The sequence below is a fragment of the Nothobranchius furzeri genome, chromosome 15, assembly GCF_043380555.1.
Source record: "Nothobranchius furzeri strain GRZ-AD chromosome 15, NfurGRZ-RIMD1, whole genome shotgun sequence".
Classification (NCBI taxonomy): domain Eukaryota; kingdom Metazoa; phylum Chordata; class Actinopteri; order Cyprinodontiformes; family Nothobranchiidae; genus Nothobranchius; species Nothobranchius furzeri.
The window spans coordinates 24130067-24149753 of record NC_091755.1 but is presented as its reverse complement, the minus strand read 5'-3'; the positions used below and the strand labels follow the sequence as shown (position 1 = coordinate 24149753).

Here is a 19687-nt window from a genome sequence, read left to right as displayed (position 1 = left end):
CGCTGTTTGTCTTGGAGGAGCACGTCAGAACCACAGGGGTTTTCAGTGTTGAGTGCTACGTTGTCCAGCGTGCCATTTGGAACACGCTTGTCATCTCGGTCCCAACAGCTGTACTTCATATGTGGAAAAATAAAGAACATGGCCACAGATCTCCTCATAAATGAATGTGATCCTTTTGTTTTTGTGATGGTGGAACTAAAAAAAACAAAACAAAACAAACAAAAAAATGCTTTGGGGCCATTTTAATACAAATGCATGTGTTTGGTATGAAAAAAGAGGTGTTGTCAACATGTTTCACCCCACAGTGAAAATCCCATCTTGGCTCCACTTTCAGCCTGGAGCCACAGTGTGAGTGCGAGGAAACACACACTCTGCAGCTCACGAACAGCATGCGTGCACAGATATGGCCTTGTCAGGTTCATGTTTGCTTTCAGATGTAGGTGCTAAGGGTCAAACAAGATGGGACCTGACCTGAACTGTCCACCAGTCCGGCTTCTCATTGGATGAGGTATAAGAAGATGCTCTGATTAAAACAACAAGAGGGGATTTATATTGCTGATGTGTAGAACATGCTTCTGTTTATTCTCTTTTCCACCTTTGCTAAGTGTGTCTTTGAAAAGAAGAATAAACAACAGGTCTTTCCACTTGTTGCTGCAGACAGTCATGACATGGTGAGGAGACAAGGAGGAGCTGGGTGTGTCTGTTTTCCTCATGGCAGGATGATCGGATGCCCTTTATAGTAGAGTGAGAGTTTATTTTTTCGACCTGTCCACCTCCCAGATATTCCCTCCATCCACAAACCCGCTCCTTATTCAGCCATCGCTCCAGCTTCATTCTGAATCCAGAGGATTTCCAGGCGATCTTAAACCAACAGCTACCCAAAGGGTTCTGTGTTATGTGGATTTTCTTCCTTTCATCCTCAAATCTGAACTTGTGAAGAAAGTTTTTTTTTTACTTCTCTCCTGAACTGAAATACTTTCCAGTGAGCAAACATTCAAAAATGCAAATGTCCAACATCTGGATACTCATTGTTAATCTGAGTGGCTCAGTTTTATCATGGCAGAGCCTGGACACGATTTCTTCTAATGGAGCAGGTGGAACTGGTAAGCTCAGAAAGATTTTGTGCTTTTTGGTGCTAATTGTTTTAATTCAGTAATAGTTTTTAATGAATAATTTCATAATTATTTGGTTTATACTGCAGAACAAATAGATCACAAATCTGTTTTATTTGTTTCACATTAAGAAGAAAGAAGAGAAGTGCAATGGCAAATGGAGAGGCAAAAAGAGATGGAGCAGAGAGGAGCTGGTTTCCAAGAGCAGGAGAGTGGTAGGAGGTGGAGGAGGAGTGTCTGGGGCCAGAGGGAGCATGCAGCAGAAGAGGCTCTAGTAAGAACAGACAAATCACAAAAATTTAATGTGTGCATACACATATTAAAATTTAAAGAGCAAGTCACCCCCTACTAGAAACTTACTTCACTCCCACTTCATGTTTGAAAAATGGAACAAATGCTGTTGCCTAGCAGATCGAGAGGGCGGAGCCGCTAACAAACTCACACACACAGGCTCACAAAAGCATTGTGACATCATAATGTACCAGTTAACATCATAGCATACCTCTTAGCCTATAGCGGTGGTAGATTTAAATTCAAATACAGTGCATAGTTTTTACCTGACAACGGCACAACACTGACAGTTTCAGGCAGAATATTTAAATTTTAACTAAGATGCACTGAAGTGCCAAATTATTGACTACACGTGTCTGTAGCACAATTAGACACTCGTTTATATAGTTTATCAGCAAAAAAAGTTGATTTGGGGGTGACTTGCTTTTTAAATTAAATTCATCACCTTCCTGAATGAATCCTGTTTTCTGCTACTTATTGTAGGCAGAGTTAGGGCGCCCTCTAGTGGGCTGGAGAAATCATGACACAGGAGAGCTGGAGAACAGCCGCCTTTTGGCTGAACTGCAGGAACCTCAGACAGAAGAGCAAAATGCCACGGATCACGAGAAAACACAAGAAGAACAAGTAGAAGAAGAAGAGGGCGATGAAGAGGAAGAGGAAGAAGAAGACTCAGATGAAGATGATGATGATGATGATGATAGTGATGAAGAAGAGGTTTCATTTTTTTGTGAAAATTTAATTCCATAAGTTTTTAGTATTGTTACGATTATGTGATGAAATTGTGTGTTTTAATGCACTAGGAGGAGGAGGAAGAAGAGGAGGAAGAAGAACAGGAGGGGGAAGAAGAGGAAGCAACTCCACTTCCCAGCAATCAAACAGAAACACATTCTAGCATTACAGATCCTCTTTCTGACTGTCGGACCGCCGACAGAGAGATCCACTGCAGAGGCGTGGGCGTGACTCACCTGCCTGTCTTCCAGAACCTGGAGGTCACAAAGCTGGACCTGGCAGGTGTGCACCGTTACTTTCCCTTTAAACTCTCCACCCCTGCGTTCACGTTCCTGTTTTACACACTCCTTCTGTGATTTGTCTTCAAAGACAACAACATCAGAATCATCACCCCACAGACCTTCTCGGGCCTTCCAGTCCTGCACACTCTGGACCTGAGCCACAACAAACTGGATGATGAGTCTTTCAGCCAAAGCCCTCTGGTCGTAAGTTTCACAGCTCGTAATTTTCATCAGATCTTTCATGTGATGTCCGAGCTCTGGAGTGATCTGTTAGCAGTTGGAGTTTTGTGAATTTCAGTTACAACCACAGCTGACTGCGCTCAGGTCTTATGATTATTCTTAGAGTTAGGATGAGTTTGCTCTTTAAAAAGAAGAATGAACAATTATTAGAAACTGGAGACATTAAACAAACACAGAGCCAATTTATGGTGGAGTCAGCAGATGTTTTCTACGAGGAAAACCTCTGAGTGAGTGCTCAGATCTCAACCAGTCTCTGACCAATCAGCACCTTGATATCGTGCCATGATTACCAGTCAGCAACCAGCCTGGAGACATCTGCGGCCAACGGCTTTGAGAACAAAAGAGAAATTATTTTTGGAAGAAAACCTTTTTCCATTTTCTCCTTACTTTACCATAATGATAGAGGGCTGGTTAACTGGCAAGAGCCAGACTGCAAGGATTCTGCTTTTCCTCACACATAAACCACCCGAGCAGCTCCCACTGACAAGCCTCCCAGAGCGGTTTCACCAAAAATAAAACTTGACAAATGCCACGGAAAATATTTTCATCTGTTGTAATTCAGTGATCTCAGCTTGGGAGAGAAAATCACGGCCTTTTCTCCAGCTTCTTTGCACCACTTGGTTTGTTAGGTTTATTTTATTTCTGTTCCCTCATGCAGAAACTGATGCTTTTGAAGAAACTGAACCTAGATGACAACCACATTACCAGGGTTCCAGCTCTGCCATCGTCTCTGGAGGAGCTGAAGATTGGCAGCAACAGGCTCAGTGCACTCACTCACCATTCCTTTAAAGGTACTGTTCTCCTGTAAGAACAGACAAAGGTGTTACATCACCTTTTAGGTATGATTTTTCATCAGTTCAGTCTTTGTCCCAACAAAGATTAGCCCTACAGACAGTCCAACCCACTGTATCAGCTAACGTTAGTGGTGGAAACCCCAAACAACCTCCTTTAAAATCTTGTCCTACCCAAGTAATGGAGCTAATTATTAAAGGAGTTCCTGGTTTTCTTTGCTGTGTTGGTGTTGTGATGTGATTTTTTAGGCCTATTAAACCTGCTAAAGTTGGATCTGGAGAACAATACCCTCCGCGAAGGCAGCGTATCGCCTTTAGCTTTCAGACCTCTTCGAAAGCTTCTTGACCTGCAGCTGGACAGCAACCACTTCTGTTCCCTTCCACAAGGTCTTCCACGTTCTCTTCAGGTGTGTTTTTGCTGTCCTTTATTTTAAAAAAAGCCCCAGAAAGCAAAAGTACAGTGTGTTAGTAGATCCATCAAAACAAATATCGAAACATTGTAAAACATCAGTGTTGTTTGAATGTTCATGTCATGTTTGTATTTTCATAGATGCTCAAAATGAACAAGAATCAGATTAATGAGGTGACGGAGGAGCCACTGAGGGGCTGTGTCCGTTTGAGGGTTCTGGACCTCAGTCACAACCGTATCCACGAACAAGGCATCGCCACTGGTGTCTGGACCTTCTTGAAGTAAATCTATCTATCATTCATCTATCTATCTATCTATCTATCTATCTATCTATCTATCTATCTATCTATCTATCTATCTATCTATCTATCTATCTATCTATCTATCTATCTATCTATCTATCTATCTATCTATCTATCATCTATCTATCTATCTATCTATCTATCTATCTATCTATCTATCTATCTATCTATCTATCTATCTATCTATCTATCTATCTATCTATCTATCTATCTATCTATCTATCCATTCATATGTAGTACCTTAACATGCCACAAGAGGGCAGGCAGGCTACTTTTGGGCTCCAAAATTAGTTTAAGTGCATTACTGTAAGACCCAACATTTCCCATTTTCACTGACATGAAAATAGTTTTCTGACATCTGAACAGTAATAACAGACAACTCCGTTCATCATTATCCAAAGCTGCCATTATTTTCAGCTACAACCTGCGCTGCACCTCACATTACCGGTATCTGTACGTCTTCTTTAGCAAATACTGATGATTACACCTGTCTTTAATCTTCTCCTGTCCTCACACAGGCAGATGCAGGCAGACATCACACAAGTTATGACAGATGACTTTTTGGGTACTCAGAGGAGCAGACGTGTGATTGAGAGCTTGAGGGCAACTGCGTGTGTGTGTGCATCCGTGTGAGTGTGTGTTTAAATATAGTGAATTCCAGTGGGTTTTACTCTGCTCCCTGGGATCCTTGTGAACCACTGTAGAAGCTCTAGGGAAAACAGCAGAAGAGAGAATGAGAATGAGAGTGAAGAGATGCAGCTGAAGAGACTTGACAGTTATAAAGTTGAAAAGACAAAAGTTTGAGGTCCTGCATGGACACAAACATGTAGAAGAACTGCTGCAGAAATGCACCACTTCATATTTATACATGTATTTATACTGGTTCTAGTTAGTCAAAGCCTCTGACAAATAGAGTCTGTTGTTGTTATCTCCTGCAGGAGCTGCAGCTGGAGGACACAGATGGTTACAAGGAGTTTGGGACTAGATGGAGCTGAGCTAGAATCTGACCTCTTTGCTTATTACTGCACAATTAGGCAAATACAAAAAAGATGTCAGACTTCATTACATTTTTACTCAATCATTTTTGCTTTTTATATGTCAAGAAAGGAACCTTGAGTGAAATATTTCTGTAATTTAAAGACACGGTGGGATTTAAACCTTTGATGACATGCATGTTAATCCTAATTAGTTCAGTGATATTTTCAGATTTTCTTGCAGACGTTTTGACGTTTTGCATTTTCAACAATTTCTAGATTGACTGGCACCTAGAAACACATCTTTAGATTGCAGAAATGCTGTTTTTATGGGTGTGTTTGAGCATCACTCATTATCTTTACAACTTCTGCCTCAAGAGGGAATCTGTTGGGAGCAGGTTCCACGCACATCCGAGATTAGACTGTAGTGTGTTATTGGATGTGTTTACAGTTGTAGGGGCAGTATGTAATCATGCACACACACACACACACACACACACACACACACACACACACACACACACACACACACACACACACACACACACACACACACACACACACACACACACACACACACACGCACGCACGCACGGCGTACGCATGCATGCGTGTCCACCTTGTGTGGTTCACAATGAAATCTTGTCGTAAACATTTTTAAATCTGCTTCTTTCTCAGTCAAAAGTGTTTCCATCCCTGCTGCCAGTAATCTAATCTGACTCAACACTTCACATGAGAAACCAGAACATGTTCAAAATAACTTCCCCTCCAAAAAATTACATGACCCCCCCGACAATCTACAAACACCCAAAATGATTAATTTTAGTTAGAATTCCATGGATGATTCGTTTTTACTTGTTTTAATAAATGCCAGCACTTTCTTTTATTAACATAATCCTATTTTCATTGTAGAAAATGGGCACACTTATTACTATTGCTGGGAATATATTACTATCCCTTTTTTCAGCCATTCACTGATTACCTGGAAATATAAGTTAGGTCATAGTTTCACTAAAAATGTTTGTATTACAGTGTGACATGTCTCCTCCTTGGACTCCTAACAAAACCTCCTCTTGTCTTTCACTCAGCACACATTGGTTTCATAATAAGCTTATATAAACAGGAAAACAAGCAGAATAGCACACATAGCTGCAAATGCACACTCCAGTGACTCTAAAATATCGCCCTGCTGTCAAGTGAAACAAATTAAATGATCCTCTCACATTTTACAGGTTTCCTCTAGAGTTACAGCTACAACTTCTTTAGTTTATTTGTGATGGCAGAAAACGAATGCTAGGAGTTGGTTCCCAGCATGCAGATGGGACAGCTGTAGGCACAGCTGCAGAAGACAACTACAGCTCCAATATAACAAACAGACCAAAAAATAATTCCAGATATCATCCATAAATCATCTGCATGCAGAAGTGCACATCTAATCTGCCACTGTCCATCCATCATAGCATTTTTGAGTATTTTTAATTAAAAGATTGTAATGGTTACATGATAAATGTAAGAAATTAAGTAAAACTGACTTACAGTCTTGCCTCATCCAAACATCCACAAATGTGCACTTTCAGATAGTTGCTGATACCTTTGGTGCAAATCCCTGAGGTTTAATTTTTTTTTTCACACATGTGCACATGTATGTTATAGCGTTGGTGTGTATGGGTGCAGAAGGGGTGGAGATCTCTAAGATCATTAATACCATGTGGAGCTCTGAGCAGTGGCTGACTGCTGCTGAGCTTCCTGGCAAAGTTTTTTTTTGAAGACAAAGTAACAGAATAAAACTGGTTTGAACTGGTACAGACAAAACGAGGGTTGATTTATTTCAGAAAGCAGATTTTCAGGGAACCGTAGAAAAGTGTTTCTTTTGAATTCAATTGATCGGCTCACTCTCTCGTCCCCTGAGAAACACCGTTGCTCTTGTAAACCTTTTATGATTGCAATGATTTGATGTTTTTATAAACATTTATGAATCAAAGTTGTTTATTTGTGCTCAAGTTCCTTGAAGTCAGACAAGCAGAAGGAAATAAAAAGACCCTACTGCTAACTTTGACTTTTAGTGTAGAACAATTCAGAAATGAGAAGTGATTGTGACTCGTCGACACTAAAACAGATCATCCATGTTTAGTGGATGAGAGCTAAAGTTATGTTGACCATCACAGGTCAGTCTGCTGCCAGTTGAGTTCTTTTTAGTTTCTTCCCTTTTGTCCCAAATGAGCAGAAAATGTTCTTCCTCAGCTGTAAACTCACCCCAGCCTTTTGAGACCTTTTACCCCCTCCTCCATAAAAATCCCAGAACTTCTTCTGCTGCTTGTTCTGTTTCCTTCAAACCAAACGTTTTTATCCTGCTTATCGTTGGCTAAGCTCTCACCCTCTCTTATGGCACCCCCACTCGGCTGTGGCCCATTATTTTGCTTTCCCAGTGTTCCTCACTAATTCCCTGCAGCCTTACCCAATCAAATCCCGTCCAACAGCCCCAGCTCCCCAGCACGGCTCACAGGAGTCCAGTAAATGTAAAACAAGTGGTCGGTGGTGAAGATACTTGAGCTCTCATTATAGCTTTTACCCTGTAAAACATTACAGACTAACATAAAAGTCTCATTGCTATATAGCTATTTTAAAAATACATGATTTTATTGACTTCTTGGTTGTTTTCTTCTTGCAAAAGCCTTATAATGAAAATCCATTAAATAGCTTGTGTGTGTTTCTCAGATCTCTTGAAGACTTGAACCTTTCCCACAACCGCCTCAGCTCCATCCCAACAAATCTGCCACGAGGGCTCCTTAAGCTGACCCTCCAACACAACGCCATCAATCACATCCCTGCCTTCGTCTTTCGTCACATGCGGCCCGGTCTGCGGTCCCTCCATCTATCCCACAACTCGTTGAGCACCCGGGATGTGGAGCAGGTTGCTTTTGTTGGAAGCTACCGCTCGCTGAAGGAGCTCCATCTGGACAACAACCGCCTGCAGGAGATCCCTCGATGCGTGAGGCAGTTTAAGAACCTGCAGGTGCTGAGGCTGGACAGCAATCAGATCAGGTGAAGATGCAATTCCTTTTAAAGTGCTAAAGCTTCTTAAAACAGCCGTTTGCATGCTTGAATGAGTGTGTGTCGTTACAGGCATGTGAGGCAGTGGGGAGTGTGTCACCCTCGTAACTTGGCCTCCATGTTGGCTTCAGTCCACCTGGAAAACAATCTTCTGAAAGTGGAGGCTGTTCCTCCAAAGGCATTCTCTTGTGTCACTGACGCCCATGGACTGGTCCTTCACCCACAGCAGGACACACCCACATGAGCTTATCCAAGAGCCAAACAGCTGCTCAGTGTTTGAAAAGTCTCTTGTCTTCTTTGCACCCCCATGATCATCTTAGAACAAGAGAAGTTTTGCAGGAGAACAACTTAATATTCTAGCTTACTAATTCAGTCACTTGAAAGCATTCCTTCTCTTTTTCAAGTCCTCTCCATGCAGGTAGGAAGCTGTCATATTTTAATATGCAATAAATCATGTAATTTACAGACTCTGGTATAGTTATTTCACTAAATCCTTTTGAAAGAGATATTTAAGGACAATACGTTGCTTTGAAACCTGGATCTGCTAAAAACACGGGTTTTTCTCCGTCTTCTCATTGAGCAACGTGATACTTTGGGAATTTTACAACTGAGAAAGGATTAACATGTATTTTGTTTAATTCTGAGGTTCTTGCAGGAGGAGCCTTTAATCAGATGGATATAAAGTTGGGGTGTGACCCAGAAAACTAATCTTAGGCAAAGACAGAGAAAATGTCCATAAAGGATCTCTGAGAAGGAGGAATATAAACATCTCATTGGTCCTCTATCACCAGACCAACTGCAACATAAACATCCACCAGCAGATCCTCAGCATAAGCAAACCTAGGGTCCAGCTGACCTTCTGTTAAAGCTTCTAAACATGCAGAGATTACGTCAGTCTCTGCCGGGTTGTGTGTAGTACTTGGGGTGAAAGTATGTAGAGATTAGAGCAGCGGAGCAGCCAATTAAAGTATTTTGTCTCACGTCGGGGGAAAAGGGTACCAACTCCAGGCAGAGTGGAATTAAGGGAAAAAACCCGCAACAAGCTGGTTTTTAGGACACAATTCAGCCTTTGTTCTAAACAGGTCTCAGGGCTGAAATGGAGAAAACGAGAAGAGCAGCAGATCGAGTCGTGTGGAGTGAGACGGAGGGAGTTCTAGATCACAATCCCACGTGAAAAAAGAAGCCACCTGTGCTCCTGTGCCTTGCTAACCCCATTCACAAGATTAATTCTCACATCTCTGCATTCCTTGTCCTCTTTCCCTCTTTATCCATGAACACCACGTCTGGTTGTATGTCACTGTCCAGGTTTGCTGCTACCAGTCCCTCTCCTCATTCCTCACACTGACCCACCTGTCTGGAGATACTGATGGCCTTACTCAGGTCAGAGCATCAGACACAACCGGGAGGCGCTATGAGCAACAACAGCCGTGAAGAAAACACAGAAGAGAAAATTAGTAGGGACGTTTGGTGAACCTTGGCCGATATCAGCCAAAATATTCAATATCAAAAAAATGTATCGGGTTTCAGTCTTTTAATGGTCCAACTTCTACACACCACACACATATTATACAAACTCTTCAGCTACTTCTCCTCACTCCCAAAATGTCAAAATTTGGTGGATCTGAAGTAAAGTTTTGAGATATTTTAGTGTCATTTTACACAGAAAATATTTAAAATTTAAGCATGCACGATGAGATATGTGATGTTAGTAACCCGAAAGGTTTTAGTTTTTCTTTTTTTATGAGAAGGAGACACAGCATATATCAGTACTGGCTTACATCATTGTCGGAAATTGAGAGTCAGACAATATCGGATTGTCGGATATCGATAAAAGAGCCAATAATGAGTATCCCTAAAAACTGTTAAGAAATTATGCTTTTATTAAGGTTGTGAATGCATAACCACTGTAGCAATCTCCTTACTATTTATCAGGTTTTCTATAAAAACACCAGAAACATATGGTCATTTAAATATGAGACCATTAGACCCTTCTGCCTTTGTGGTTTATATATATTGTTTGCATGCCACACGGCTTTTGTAGAATGCCTTTGAGGCTGGACTTCATAGTAAGGCTTGCACTCTTGTGTGTCATGTTGTGAGGTAAGAGTCTAACCCACGACATACAGAATCAGCCCAACGAAGCAGGTAAGAGTTTAAACAATAATTTATTTATAAAGGTGGAACTAAAAGTGCAGCGGAAAGTCCAGCTGAATTCTTCGGAAAGGGGATCAGGTGTGGTGATCTAAAGACAGAGGGGATTAGGTCCGGAATATGTGATCTGGATTTGAATTTGGGAGTTTCTGAGAACTTACGATCTCGAAGCGTGGAGGACTCGGGACGAAAGGTGGTCCGGTCTGGAGGGGCTTACGTGAGGCAGCGTTCCTTTAACACATTTTTGGTCTTATTTTGCTGAAAAAGTGATAAAATAACTTTTTTGTAACATAAGATTTAAATACTTGGGGAAGTAAACGTTGCTGCCAGTGGAGCCCACTTCAGAATATAAGCCAACGCTCATTTCACAGTACATAACTTTGTGTAGTGTTTAAATCAAGACAAGACGGAAGTTCTCATCTTTGGACCAGAAATCCAGAAAAGGAAATTGCTTAGCCAATCGCCTGACCTTAATGGCATTACATTAATCTCCGCAAACAAAGCAAGGAACCTTGGTGTTATCTTTGACCAGGACATGTCATTCAAATCCCAGGTTTCACAAGTTTGTAGGATTTTCTTTTTCCACCTTCGGAATATTGCTATGATTAGAAGCATACTTTCCAGGAGTGATGCTGAAAAACTAGTTCATGCATTTATTACATCAAGACTGGATTACTGTAATTCATTACTCTCAGGAAGTCCACAGCACCCTAGTGTATAGTTAAAAGTCTTCAGCTTGTCCAAAATGCTGCAGCTAGAGTTCTGATGAGAATTAAAAGGAGAGATCATATCTCTCCTGTCTTAGCTTCCCTACATTGGCCACCTGTTAAATTCAGAATAGATTTTAAGATCCTTCTTCTCACATATAAAGCTCTTAATAATCAAGGTCCATCATACATTAGGAATCTGATTGTTCCATACGTTCCTAACCGAGCACTTCGCTCTCAGACTGCAGGTCTACTGGTGGTTCCAAGAATATCTAAAATTAGGATGGGAGGCAGATCTTTTAGTTATCAGGCTCCTCTCCTGTGGAACCAACTCCCAGCCTTAGTCCGTGAGGCAGACACTTTGTCTACTTTTAAGAATAGGCTTAAAACATTTTTATTTGATAGGGCCTATGGTTAAAATCTGATGTTAGCCTAAATCTGGACAAGTGGGGGAGTAGAGGGAGGTGGAGTGTACAGTCGGTAAAGACGGCTCTCCCTTGCCCTGCCTCCAACATGCCTACATCTAAATAGAATAGATTATCCAGAGTTATCTCTGTAGTTACGTTGCTATAGGCTTAGACTGCTGGAGGATACACTGACCACTTCTCACACTCTACTGCTTTCTTCTACAGTCTGCTCTTTAACTGTACTATTTTGTGCAATTTCAGCTGTTAACTTTATTTTCTCTGTAAGTGTTTTTCTCCCCAGAAGAAGCGACAATGGCATTCTGCTGAGTTGTGGTGGCCTCATGGAGGGGGCCATCGACTAGCAGACTGCTGTTAACCACTTAAACATTCTACCTCTCCTGATAATAACTTTTTGGTTTCCTTGACTTTTGATGTGCTAATACTAGTTTATCCGTTTAATTATAGATTCACTAGGATAAATACAATAAAGTTTATCTTTCACCAAATAGAATATTTACTAAGACATCACAATATAACTATAGACACATTACTTGTCCGTGCGTGTGTGTGTGTGTGTGTGCCTGCTCTGTCTTCTCGATCCCCAGTGAGTCGTGGAGGATGGCTGCTTATACTGAGCCAGGATTCTCTGGAGGTTTCTTCCTGTTAAAAGGGAGTTTTCCTCTCCACTGTCACTTTTGCTTGCTTGGTATGAGGATTGCTGTATAGTCACTGACACTAGTCAGTGACTTGATGCAATTTGCTGGGTTCCTTATATAGGAAACATTATTTCTGATTGGCTTAATGAACTGACCTGAATTGGAATTTTTATTATGTGAAGTGCCTTGTCGTGATTTGGCGCTATATAAATAAACTTGAATTGAATTTAATTGAATTAAAAGATGATGAACTGTTCTCAACTGTCAAATGAGCAGTCACAGCTTACAGATGGAGTGTAAACCAGGAGGCTCGCGGTGCACGATTTCTACACGGATCTGCGTTTCTGAAGCTCTAGATGAAGAACCCAAGGTTCCTGAGTGAGTGATAACCTAAAGTAGATCATTGTGTTGTCAGGATGTGAGCCGAAGACAATGGAAACAATGACATGAGAGAACAGCACATGTATGGTCTCATATAGACAGACACTCATTTCACTCTCTGAGCCCAGGCGTGTAATAACACGGTAGCTCTTTGCTTTAGTCCTGTGCATGTGGTGCAGTCTCCATAATTGTACAGTCATTTTGTAAATAGCACATTACTGTCTAAGAAACTGCACATTTGCATTTACAGTGCTTTGCCTCGACGCTACGTGTTGAGCTGAAGCTTAAAACAAGTTCTCTCTCTCTCATCTTTTTTTTTTCTTTTTGACCTCTCCCAATCGGATGCTTGAGCTCGTCCTTAAATCCCTGAACCTTCCTGAAAGGGAGAGAGGGGAATTTTCAAATCTGACAGCGTTGACACCTTGAAGGTCATCCATCATAACAACGTGTGCGATGAAACTAAATTGTTAAGCTGACATCTCTTAACTCTCAGCAGATGTTTTGCATCCCATCCGTTGGACTTGAGCAAGATCCCATTTGTAAAGTGGTTGACCGAAAAATGGTGTCAAGCTTTTCTCCTCTAGTTGTGCTGAGGGTTCTACCAAGAGACAGCAGTTTCCTGTGTTTGTTATTGGACTGAGGGGGGTGTTATGGCTGTTAAAATTAAAAATAAATCTGGTACTTTCAGAAAAAAACATGAAGAGAAATAAACAGAATATGAGACTGTGGGAAGAACACGAGAAGATCAGTCATCGGGGGTCAGAGCATCTGATAAACCTTTACCTATTAGATGCAACTTTTTTCATAAATTAATTTTCCTGAACCATTGTGCGCTAAAGTGACTCTTTATAGGATTAATGAAAGGCCACACAGCCCCTATCCCCCCCCCCCCCCCATGGCCAGAATAGTCCACTTGCAACTTCTGTTGGGACTTAGAAAAATTGACCTGACACACCAGGTGCTGCAGTCTGCTTCCAGCACGTTTCCTGCATGTTTTAGATCATGAACTCAGCTGATTTGTTTAATTTATTGATGAACCACTCTTGTAGACTTTATGGAAGGCTGAGGAGACATTTAAGCTTTTAGGTTAAAGTGTTATAAAGATGAACGCACAGAGAGGAGATATGTTTTGCTTTTGGTTCTACAACAGAAACTAGGGGGTGCTCAAAGCAAGCCAAAACTGCCTAGTTGTCCTTTAATGGTCAGTCTTCTATAGGTCCATGTGTACACACAAACCTGGGCAGCACCTGTGCAAGACAAATTGAATGGGTGCGCTAATCTCCAGAGACACATTAGCTGAGCACTCTGGGTTAAATTAGTTTAATTTAGATGCCAAGCCCTCTAGCTACAGACCCACACCATAATCAAGTCAGACACAGCAAAGAGGGGACGGGCATGCCAAAAGATGGAATCTACAAAGAAAAACAAGGAAGAAGCAGAGACAAGAGGAATGTCATTGGCAAATACAAAACTTTTGTCAAAACTTTGGCTGCAGCTAATGATCCCTGCAGGGCACTGATCTGGCCTGCACCCTTCTGCTGCTGTGGGTTCTGCTATATTTTCTGCCATAAAGGATCCTATAGCTAACCTAAAAGTTACACCCAGATCTGTTTAAATCTGCTTTTGTTAATATGGATGTTGATGAAAAGGATTTCATAGTCCAGGAACAGCAGAACTGATGGATAAATAACAATGTCACACACCACATGGCTGTGTGACATTGTCTGCATGAGGTCGGACAAGTTCCCAGATGTACCGGCTTGCCAAACTCACTGCCTGGATCTGGGTGCTGGCAACACGGAGAAGAAATCAGAGAGTCGCATAGAGAGAACGAGACTCACGTCCTGCCAAAAAAAGCATTAAATTAATAAAAAAAAAAAAAGACACAAAATCATGTGTTTCATGATCTCTTTAAACTAAAAGATACAACAATTCCAGAAAAGGCCTTAATGTTTTTGGAAGTAAGTCCTGGGACTTTTTTGTGAATTGCTTTTTGTTTTTGGCAATTCAGTAATAAGAAAATGTTATATAACCCCAAATATGTACAAAAACAAGTATTTCTCCAGTGTTGTTTAAGTAGAAAACTAAAGGATGTTATCCTTGAAAACACCGGGCACTAAATAGAAATGATTTGTGTGAAAAAACTATTTGCAAGGCTGAAATTGGAGTTGCAATAGAAGAAGGATTTCATTTGGTTATCCCTGCAAGACTGCTTGCTTCTGATTTAAATCAACCAAAAAATCTCCCAGATACATTCACCACCCGCGCTTTCAGGCACACCGTTTCTATTTGTAAACACAAAAAGTTGACCAGCCAACCACACAGCACCAACTAAAGCATCTAGCTGTGGTGAAGATCAGAATTTGGTGTCAACACGAAAACATGGATCCATCGTGCTTTGCTTCAACTGGCCAGGCTGCTGGTGCACTGTTGTGAGGGAGATTTTAGGCCAGGGGCACTCATATGAGGAGGGGGAGGGGGGCTCGGGGGCCACAAAGAAGGGCCCCACGGGCCAGGTCTATTAGGTACTGCTGTTTTAGACTATTATTTAGGCTGAGTCTCCCGCCCTACTGGTTGAAAGTGAAACTACAACTGTCATAAACAACTCTGCTGTCGCTAGTGCTAACAAGGATCTAACACTAACATGAGCCAACTAATACTAAAACAAACAATGAAGTAAAAAGATTCACATGGTTGGACAAAAAAATATTATTACTTAAAAGTCCAGTAGCAACAAAGCCAGGTCACCATCAGTCTGTGATTTTCTAGCCCGTTAGCTCCCTCAAACTAATTTAGCCCGCTCCAACGTTCACTCCAGTTTTAGCTCTTCCCTTTGCCTCTAAAGATATCACTGACTTACTTTTACTTCCAGTCTTTGCCATGACGCCAACAGAAAAAAGCAAACTACTTCTGTAGTTTTCTTCTCCTTGTGCTTTGTATTGATGATTGGCAAACTGAAGTTGCTATTAGCATTCTAGCTAATAGCCATAAAGCAGGTTAAGAGCTCCCCCTAGGACACCTACCCACTCCACAAAACTATCAAGTGCGATTTTGGGGTACGGAGTAGTGTCAAATATGAAAGTGGTCATGTTTCTAACCCAACAACCACTGAGATCAACTTTAAAGCTCTAGCCTTAAGTTTAAAAAAAATGTCTATCTGTTGTTACTTTAACACCACAGTTATCCCATTGTCTGATGGCTACCTCTTGCAAGATAAGGCTCACAACATTGCAAACTGGTTTTAACTGGTCTTCATAGCCAACAGATCTCAGAAAATATGAAAAGGGGTGGAAAATGACTTTCATATCATGGAAGTGCAGTAACTGTGTGATGTTAAAATGTCAATATGGACCAAAATCTCTGAGGAGTGTCAAACACTTTAGGTCAACTACATCAATAATTAAGGCAGGTCTGTTGGTACAAATAATTAGAAATTAGAATTTAGATGATTTGTTACATTTTTAAGGCTGATGTGTCTTTGATCACTCCTGCTGTGCATAAGTTTAGCCTTCATTGGTCGTTCGTGGAGCAGTAGTTTTGAGGAGAGCCTCTGACATTATTATTATGATTTGTTCCTCCTTCTTTTGGAGTTCAGCTCCAATAAAATTACAAATTTCTTTACATGCTCATTGTGTAGAAATAACTGAAGTCACAGCTGAAAACTTTTATTTACTGGTTTGACTAAATCTGAGTCTCGGTCCCCTCCTCCTTCTCCAGAAAGGAGGCTGGCTTGTTAACTTTATGGGCTCGGCTCTGCAGACACACAGTCTTTCTCCTGACTGGGACACACACACACACACACACACACACACACACACACACACACACACACACACACACACACACACACACACACACGCACGCATGCATGCACGGAGACCTGACACGTTTCTCAGAGGAGTGCAGACTCGGAGGAGCTGTGGCTGGATGTCGGAGGATCACTGGGGGACACTGGCATTATTCATCCCTGAATGTGATACAAACATATGACTTTTTTTTTAATTTCCAGGAAAGACTCACACGCAGAGGAAAAGAAAAAGGCACACATTTTGGAGTTAATATCATAACCGAAAGGTAGGCTTTGGATTTCTTTAATTGTTATTGTAGATATTTAAATATCATGTAAGCCATTGAGCTATGCGTATAATTAAATCAAATGTTTAATCTGATGTTTAATTAATGTTTAAAGCTTGTTTAAGTGCTTCAGGTGATGTTGAGTTGATTAGTTTGTTTTTGATCTTTAGTGTTTTTAATTTAAAAATTCTAACCAAATTATTAATACATTTTTATTATTATTTCCTCATTTAGGCTCAATAAACCATATAAAATCCGGGTCACCTGACCGTTTCACTCAACCTGTTTGCTGCACGCTGTAACCTCACGAGGACACAAGAGGGCGCAACAACGTTTAAACACTATTAATGTATTTGCAGACTTGACCTGTAATTTAGGACACCTTTGATGCCTCGATAGACAAACCTAACTAACCCCAATTACCATTTAGGTACAATAATAGTGAATTATAGCCAACTCAGTATGTTACACTGTACTGCACTACTTTTCCATGTTATCCCATATTTCATGCAAAAAACATGAATCATTTAAATCCAGAAACCAAATCATTCTCATGGGGTTAACACTGGTAACTATGTGAGACTGAGTGGAAAATGGTCAGCCAGTTAAAATTGATGGTTTAAATGTGTGTTTTCTGACCCTGCCTATTAGCCAGCCTGCGGGTTGACCACCACACACCTGCCAGTCTGTTTGCTCATGTCTGGTTTGTCTGTGCCATAGACATGATAGACTCTGTGGTATCATGTTTCCACTCAACATCTTATTGTTTTCTATTCTCAGAGTTATTAAAGCTGCTTTTTATTATTAGTATCGACTCATTAGAATATTCTACCAAAACAGAAAGTAACAGGGAACATTTGTTATTACTCTGTCTTGCTGCAGAGTCATAACCAATTCTAAACTTGCACAACCTTTGGAATTATACACATTCTTTGAATGAGGCCCACTAGCCCACAGGCATTAGTCTTCAGCTCAGCTGTCCTCTTCTGTTGCAGAGAAATGTGGACCCTCTTTTGTTTCTCTGCATTTTGCTCAGCTTAAGTTGGGCTTCATCCCTGCAGCCTAGTACAGCCTTCTACCACATCGAAGCGCGGCGGCACAAGAGTTTCTGCAAAAGAGTTCCTTTTTTAGGGCTAGAAGTCACCAAATTACAGCTGCTGGTGCAGTTAACTCCACCCGAGTCTGCTTACTGGACCCGCCTAGCAGCAGCAGATTGAGATGCATGTGTGAAGGGTACAGGAACGAAGGATGCTTGAGTGTGTCCTTCACATGAACAATTGGCTCGATGAAACTAGGGACACTGAGTCAAACAAGCAGATGACTTCCCAGAGTTTTTGTACACTGAATCTGTTTGAAAGGGAATGTCCGTGGGCTGGCACGGCTCCCCACATGCAAACATTTGTGTGATTTTGCATTTGTGCTTTTGTGTCGGAGTTTATTGCAGCTTGGATCGAGTTCAGAAGAAACAAAAATATCCCATTGTGTGGCTCAATGCAAACAATGATTTAGTCTTTGCAGCACTACACCCATCTACACTTTTGTGCTCACTCAGCACTGTGATCACTACGAGCCACTATGTGATTTTAATTGGCACCAAGTGTTGACGTGGCAGCTGCCAGTACACCAGCATTGTGTTGCCAGCTGGCACTCCATAAGCGACCTGGTCTCACCTTAGCTTTGCTTCCACGCCTGCCAGCATGGTCTGAAGCGCAGCGTGTGTTGCGGGAAAGAATAAGACGAGGCAGCGATGTAGGGCTCGATTGGAATTGTCAGGTCTGGTGTATTTTGGCAGATTTAATGTGACAATCTTTCTCAGCATGTTAAGGAATGCTTTCTCTATGAAAATATTAAAGTTTCATAGTTTGCTTTTCTCTTGGCTGTAAGTCAAATTAGTACTAAACTGAGGACTTTGGCTATAATCTTTCAAACGATTTATGGTAGCATCCGTATTGTGAAGTGGTGGATCTAGGATTTTTCTGACAATGGGGTGTTAAGGCCCCTATATTTATAGAGGGACCACTGATTAGTCCAACAATCTTACACGAAACCCCGTTTTGGTGGAGCTGGCCCAAATAGCTGAGTTGAGGAAAGTCTGGGCCTCTCTGCTTAGGCTGCTGCCCCCACGACCCGATCCCTGGATAAGTGGATGAAAATGGACGAATGGAATTGCAAACTTTAAACAGACATACAGAGTTATGCCTCTTATATTGTACTTTGTACTATTGGGTGTGTTATCTGGATTTTATAAATGTAGTTTTTACAACTAAAATCTTGGTAACCTTAGCACACATTAGCACACACAAAACTGTTTGGATCCCCCGTAACCTTTTGCGGGCCACCTTTGGGGAGTCACGGACCCCAGGTTGGGAACCAGTAGTCTAGGATACAACGCCATCACCAGAAGTAAATTTCGTATCTCGCATCATATAGTATCCGGTCAAATACACAGATTTCTTTTGTTGTTCCTTCATTCAAGAAGGAAGTTGGGAGACTTGCTTTTAGAGTTAAAGCTCTATTGGATTGGAATAAACTTCCTGTTGAAATGAGGTCCATTACATCTTTTTGTTTACTCAAGAACTCTGTTTATTTACACATCTTACCTGATTGTAATTGTTTTTAACTGATAATGTGCTGCACCTAATTTACCACTTGTAAGACAGAACCACAACCCCTACTGTTAAAGGAGCATTGTGGGAGTGAGACTGTATGAAGATTGTTATGTGTGATTGTTTTAGTTAGTGGTTTTGTTCGTTTATATTTAGTTTTCTTAAATTATTTTAATGTATACACACACACACACACACACACACACACACACACACACACACACACACACACACACACACACACACACACACACACACATGCAAATGGGTATTTGTTGTCAGTCACTTGCTGTCCTAATTTTGTTTGTTGTACTAAAGGAGGACCCCCTCGAAAACGAGATGTCTCATCTCAAGGGGATTTATCCTCCTAAAACACTAGTTAAATAAACAAACAAACAAACAAATAAATAAATAAATAAAAGGTACAAACTACAAGTACCAAGTCCCCTTAGTAAAGGGTAAAATAATAAAAAAAAATAAGTGCCAAGCCTTTGTACTCCAAATGGTACATGCATTTGCCAGAGT

The 19687-nt window shown here is 41.1% G+C and overlaps 2 protein-coding genes across 4 annotated transcripts in view; both read left to right on the top strand.

The window, feature by feature from the left end:
* Positions 1 to 906: 906 nt before the first annotated feature.
* Positions 907 to 8553, top strand: si:dkey-32e6.6 (extracellular matrix protein 2). 2 transcript variants are annotated; one of them, XM_054735935.2, is made up of 10 exons: positions 907 to 1103; positions 1247 to 1386; positions 1887 to 2117; positions 2204 to 2414; positions 2502 to 2617; positions 3312 to 3444; positions 3694 to 3851; positions 3995 to 4134; positions 7845 to 8171; positions 8253 to 8553. In XM_054735935.2, the coding sequence occupies exons 1-10, from the start codon at positions 1001 to 1003 to the stop codon at positions 8422 to 8424; spliced, it is 1731 nt and encodes a 576-aa protein (XP_054591910.2). In that variant the 5' UTR covers positions 907 to 1000; the 3' UTR covers positions 8425 to 8553. The 2 variants fall into 2 exon arrangements, with proteins under 2 accessions (XP_054591910.2, XP_054591909.2); XM_054735934.2 differs by having other exon boundaries at positions 1244 to 1386.
* Positions 8460 to 19687, top strand: part of bgnb (biglycan b) — a 48597-nt gene continuing 37369 nt past the window's right edge. Inside the window, exons 1-2 of one of the 2 annotated variants that reach the window (XM_054735937.2) lie at positions 8460 to 8598; positions 16492 to 16556. The gene's annotated coding sequence lies outside the window, so the exon portion shown is untranslated. Of the gene's footprint in view, positions 8599 to 16376; positions 16557 to 19687 lie in introns of those variants that run through there. The other variant, XM_054735936.2, reaches the window with a different exon arrangement.

What these genes read in the sequence shown, in the direction of transcription:
- si:dkey-32e6.6 (XM_054735934.2), top strand. Translation starts at nt 1,001, where the DNA reads ATGCAAATGTCCAACATCTGGATACTCATTGTTAATCTGAGTGGCTCA. An exon ending in ATGCAGCAGAAGAGGCTCTA is followed by an intron (nt 1,387 to 1,886) that starts GTAAGAACAGAC and finishes TACTTATTGTAG; the next exon opens with GCAGAGTTAGGGCGCCCTCT. An exon ending in TCAGCCAAAGCCCTCTGGTC is followed by an intron (nt 2,618 to 3,311) that starts GTAAGTTTCACA and finishes TCCCTCATGCAG; the next exon opens with AAACTGATGCTTTTGAAGAA.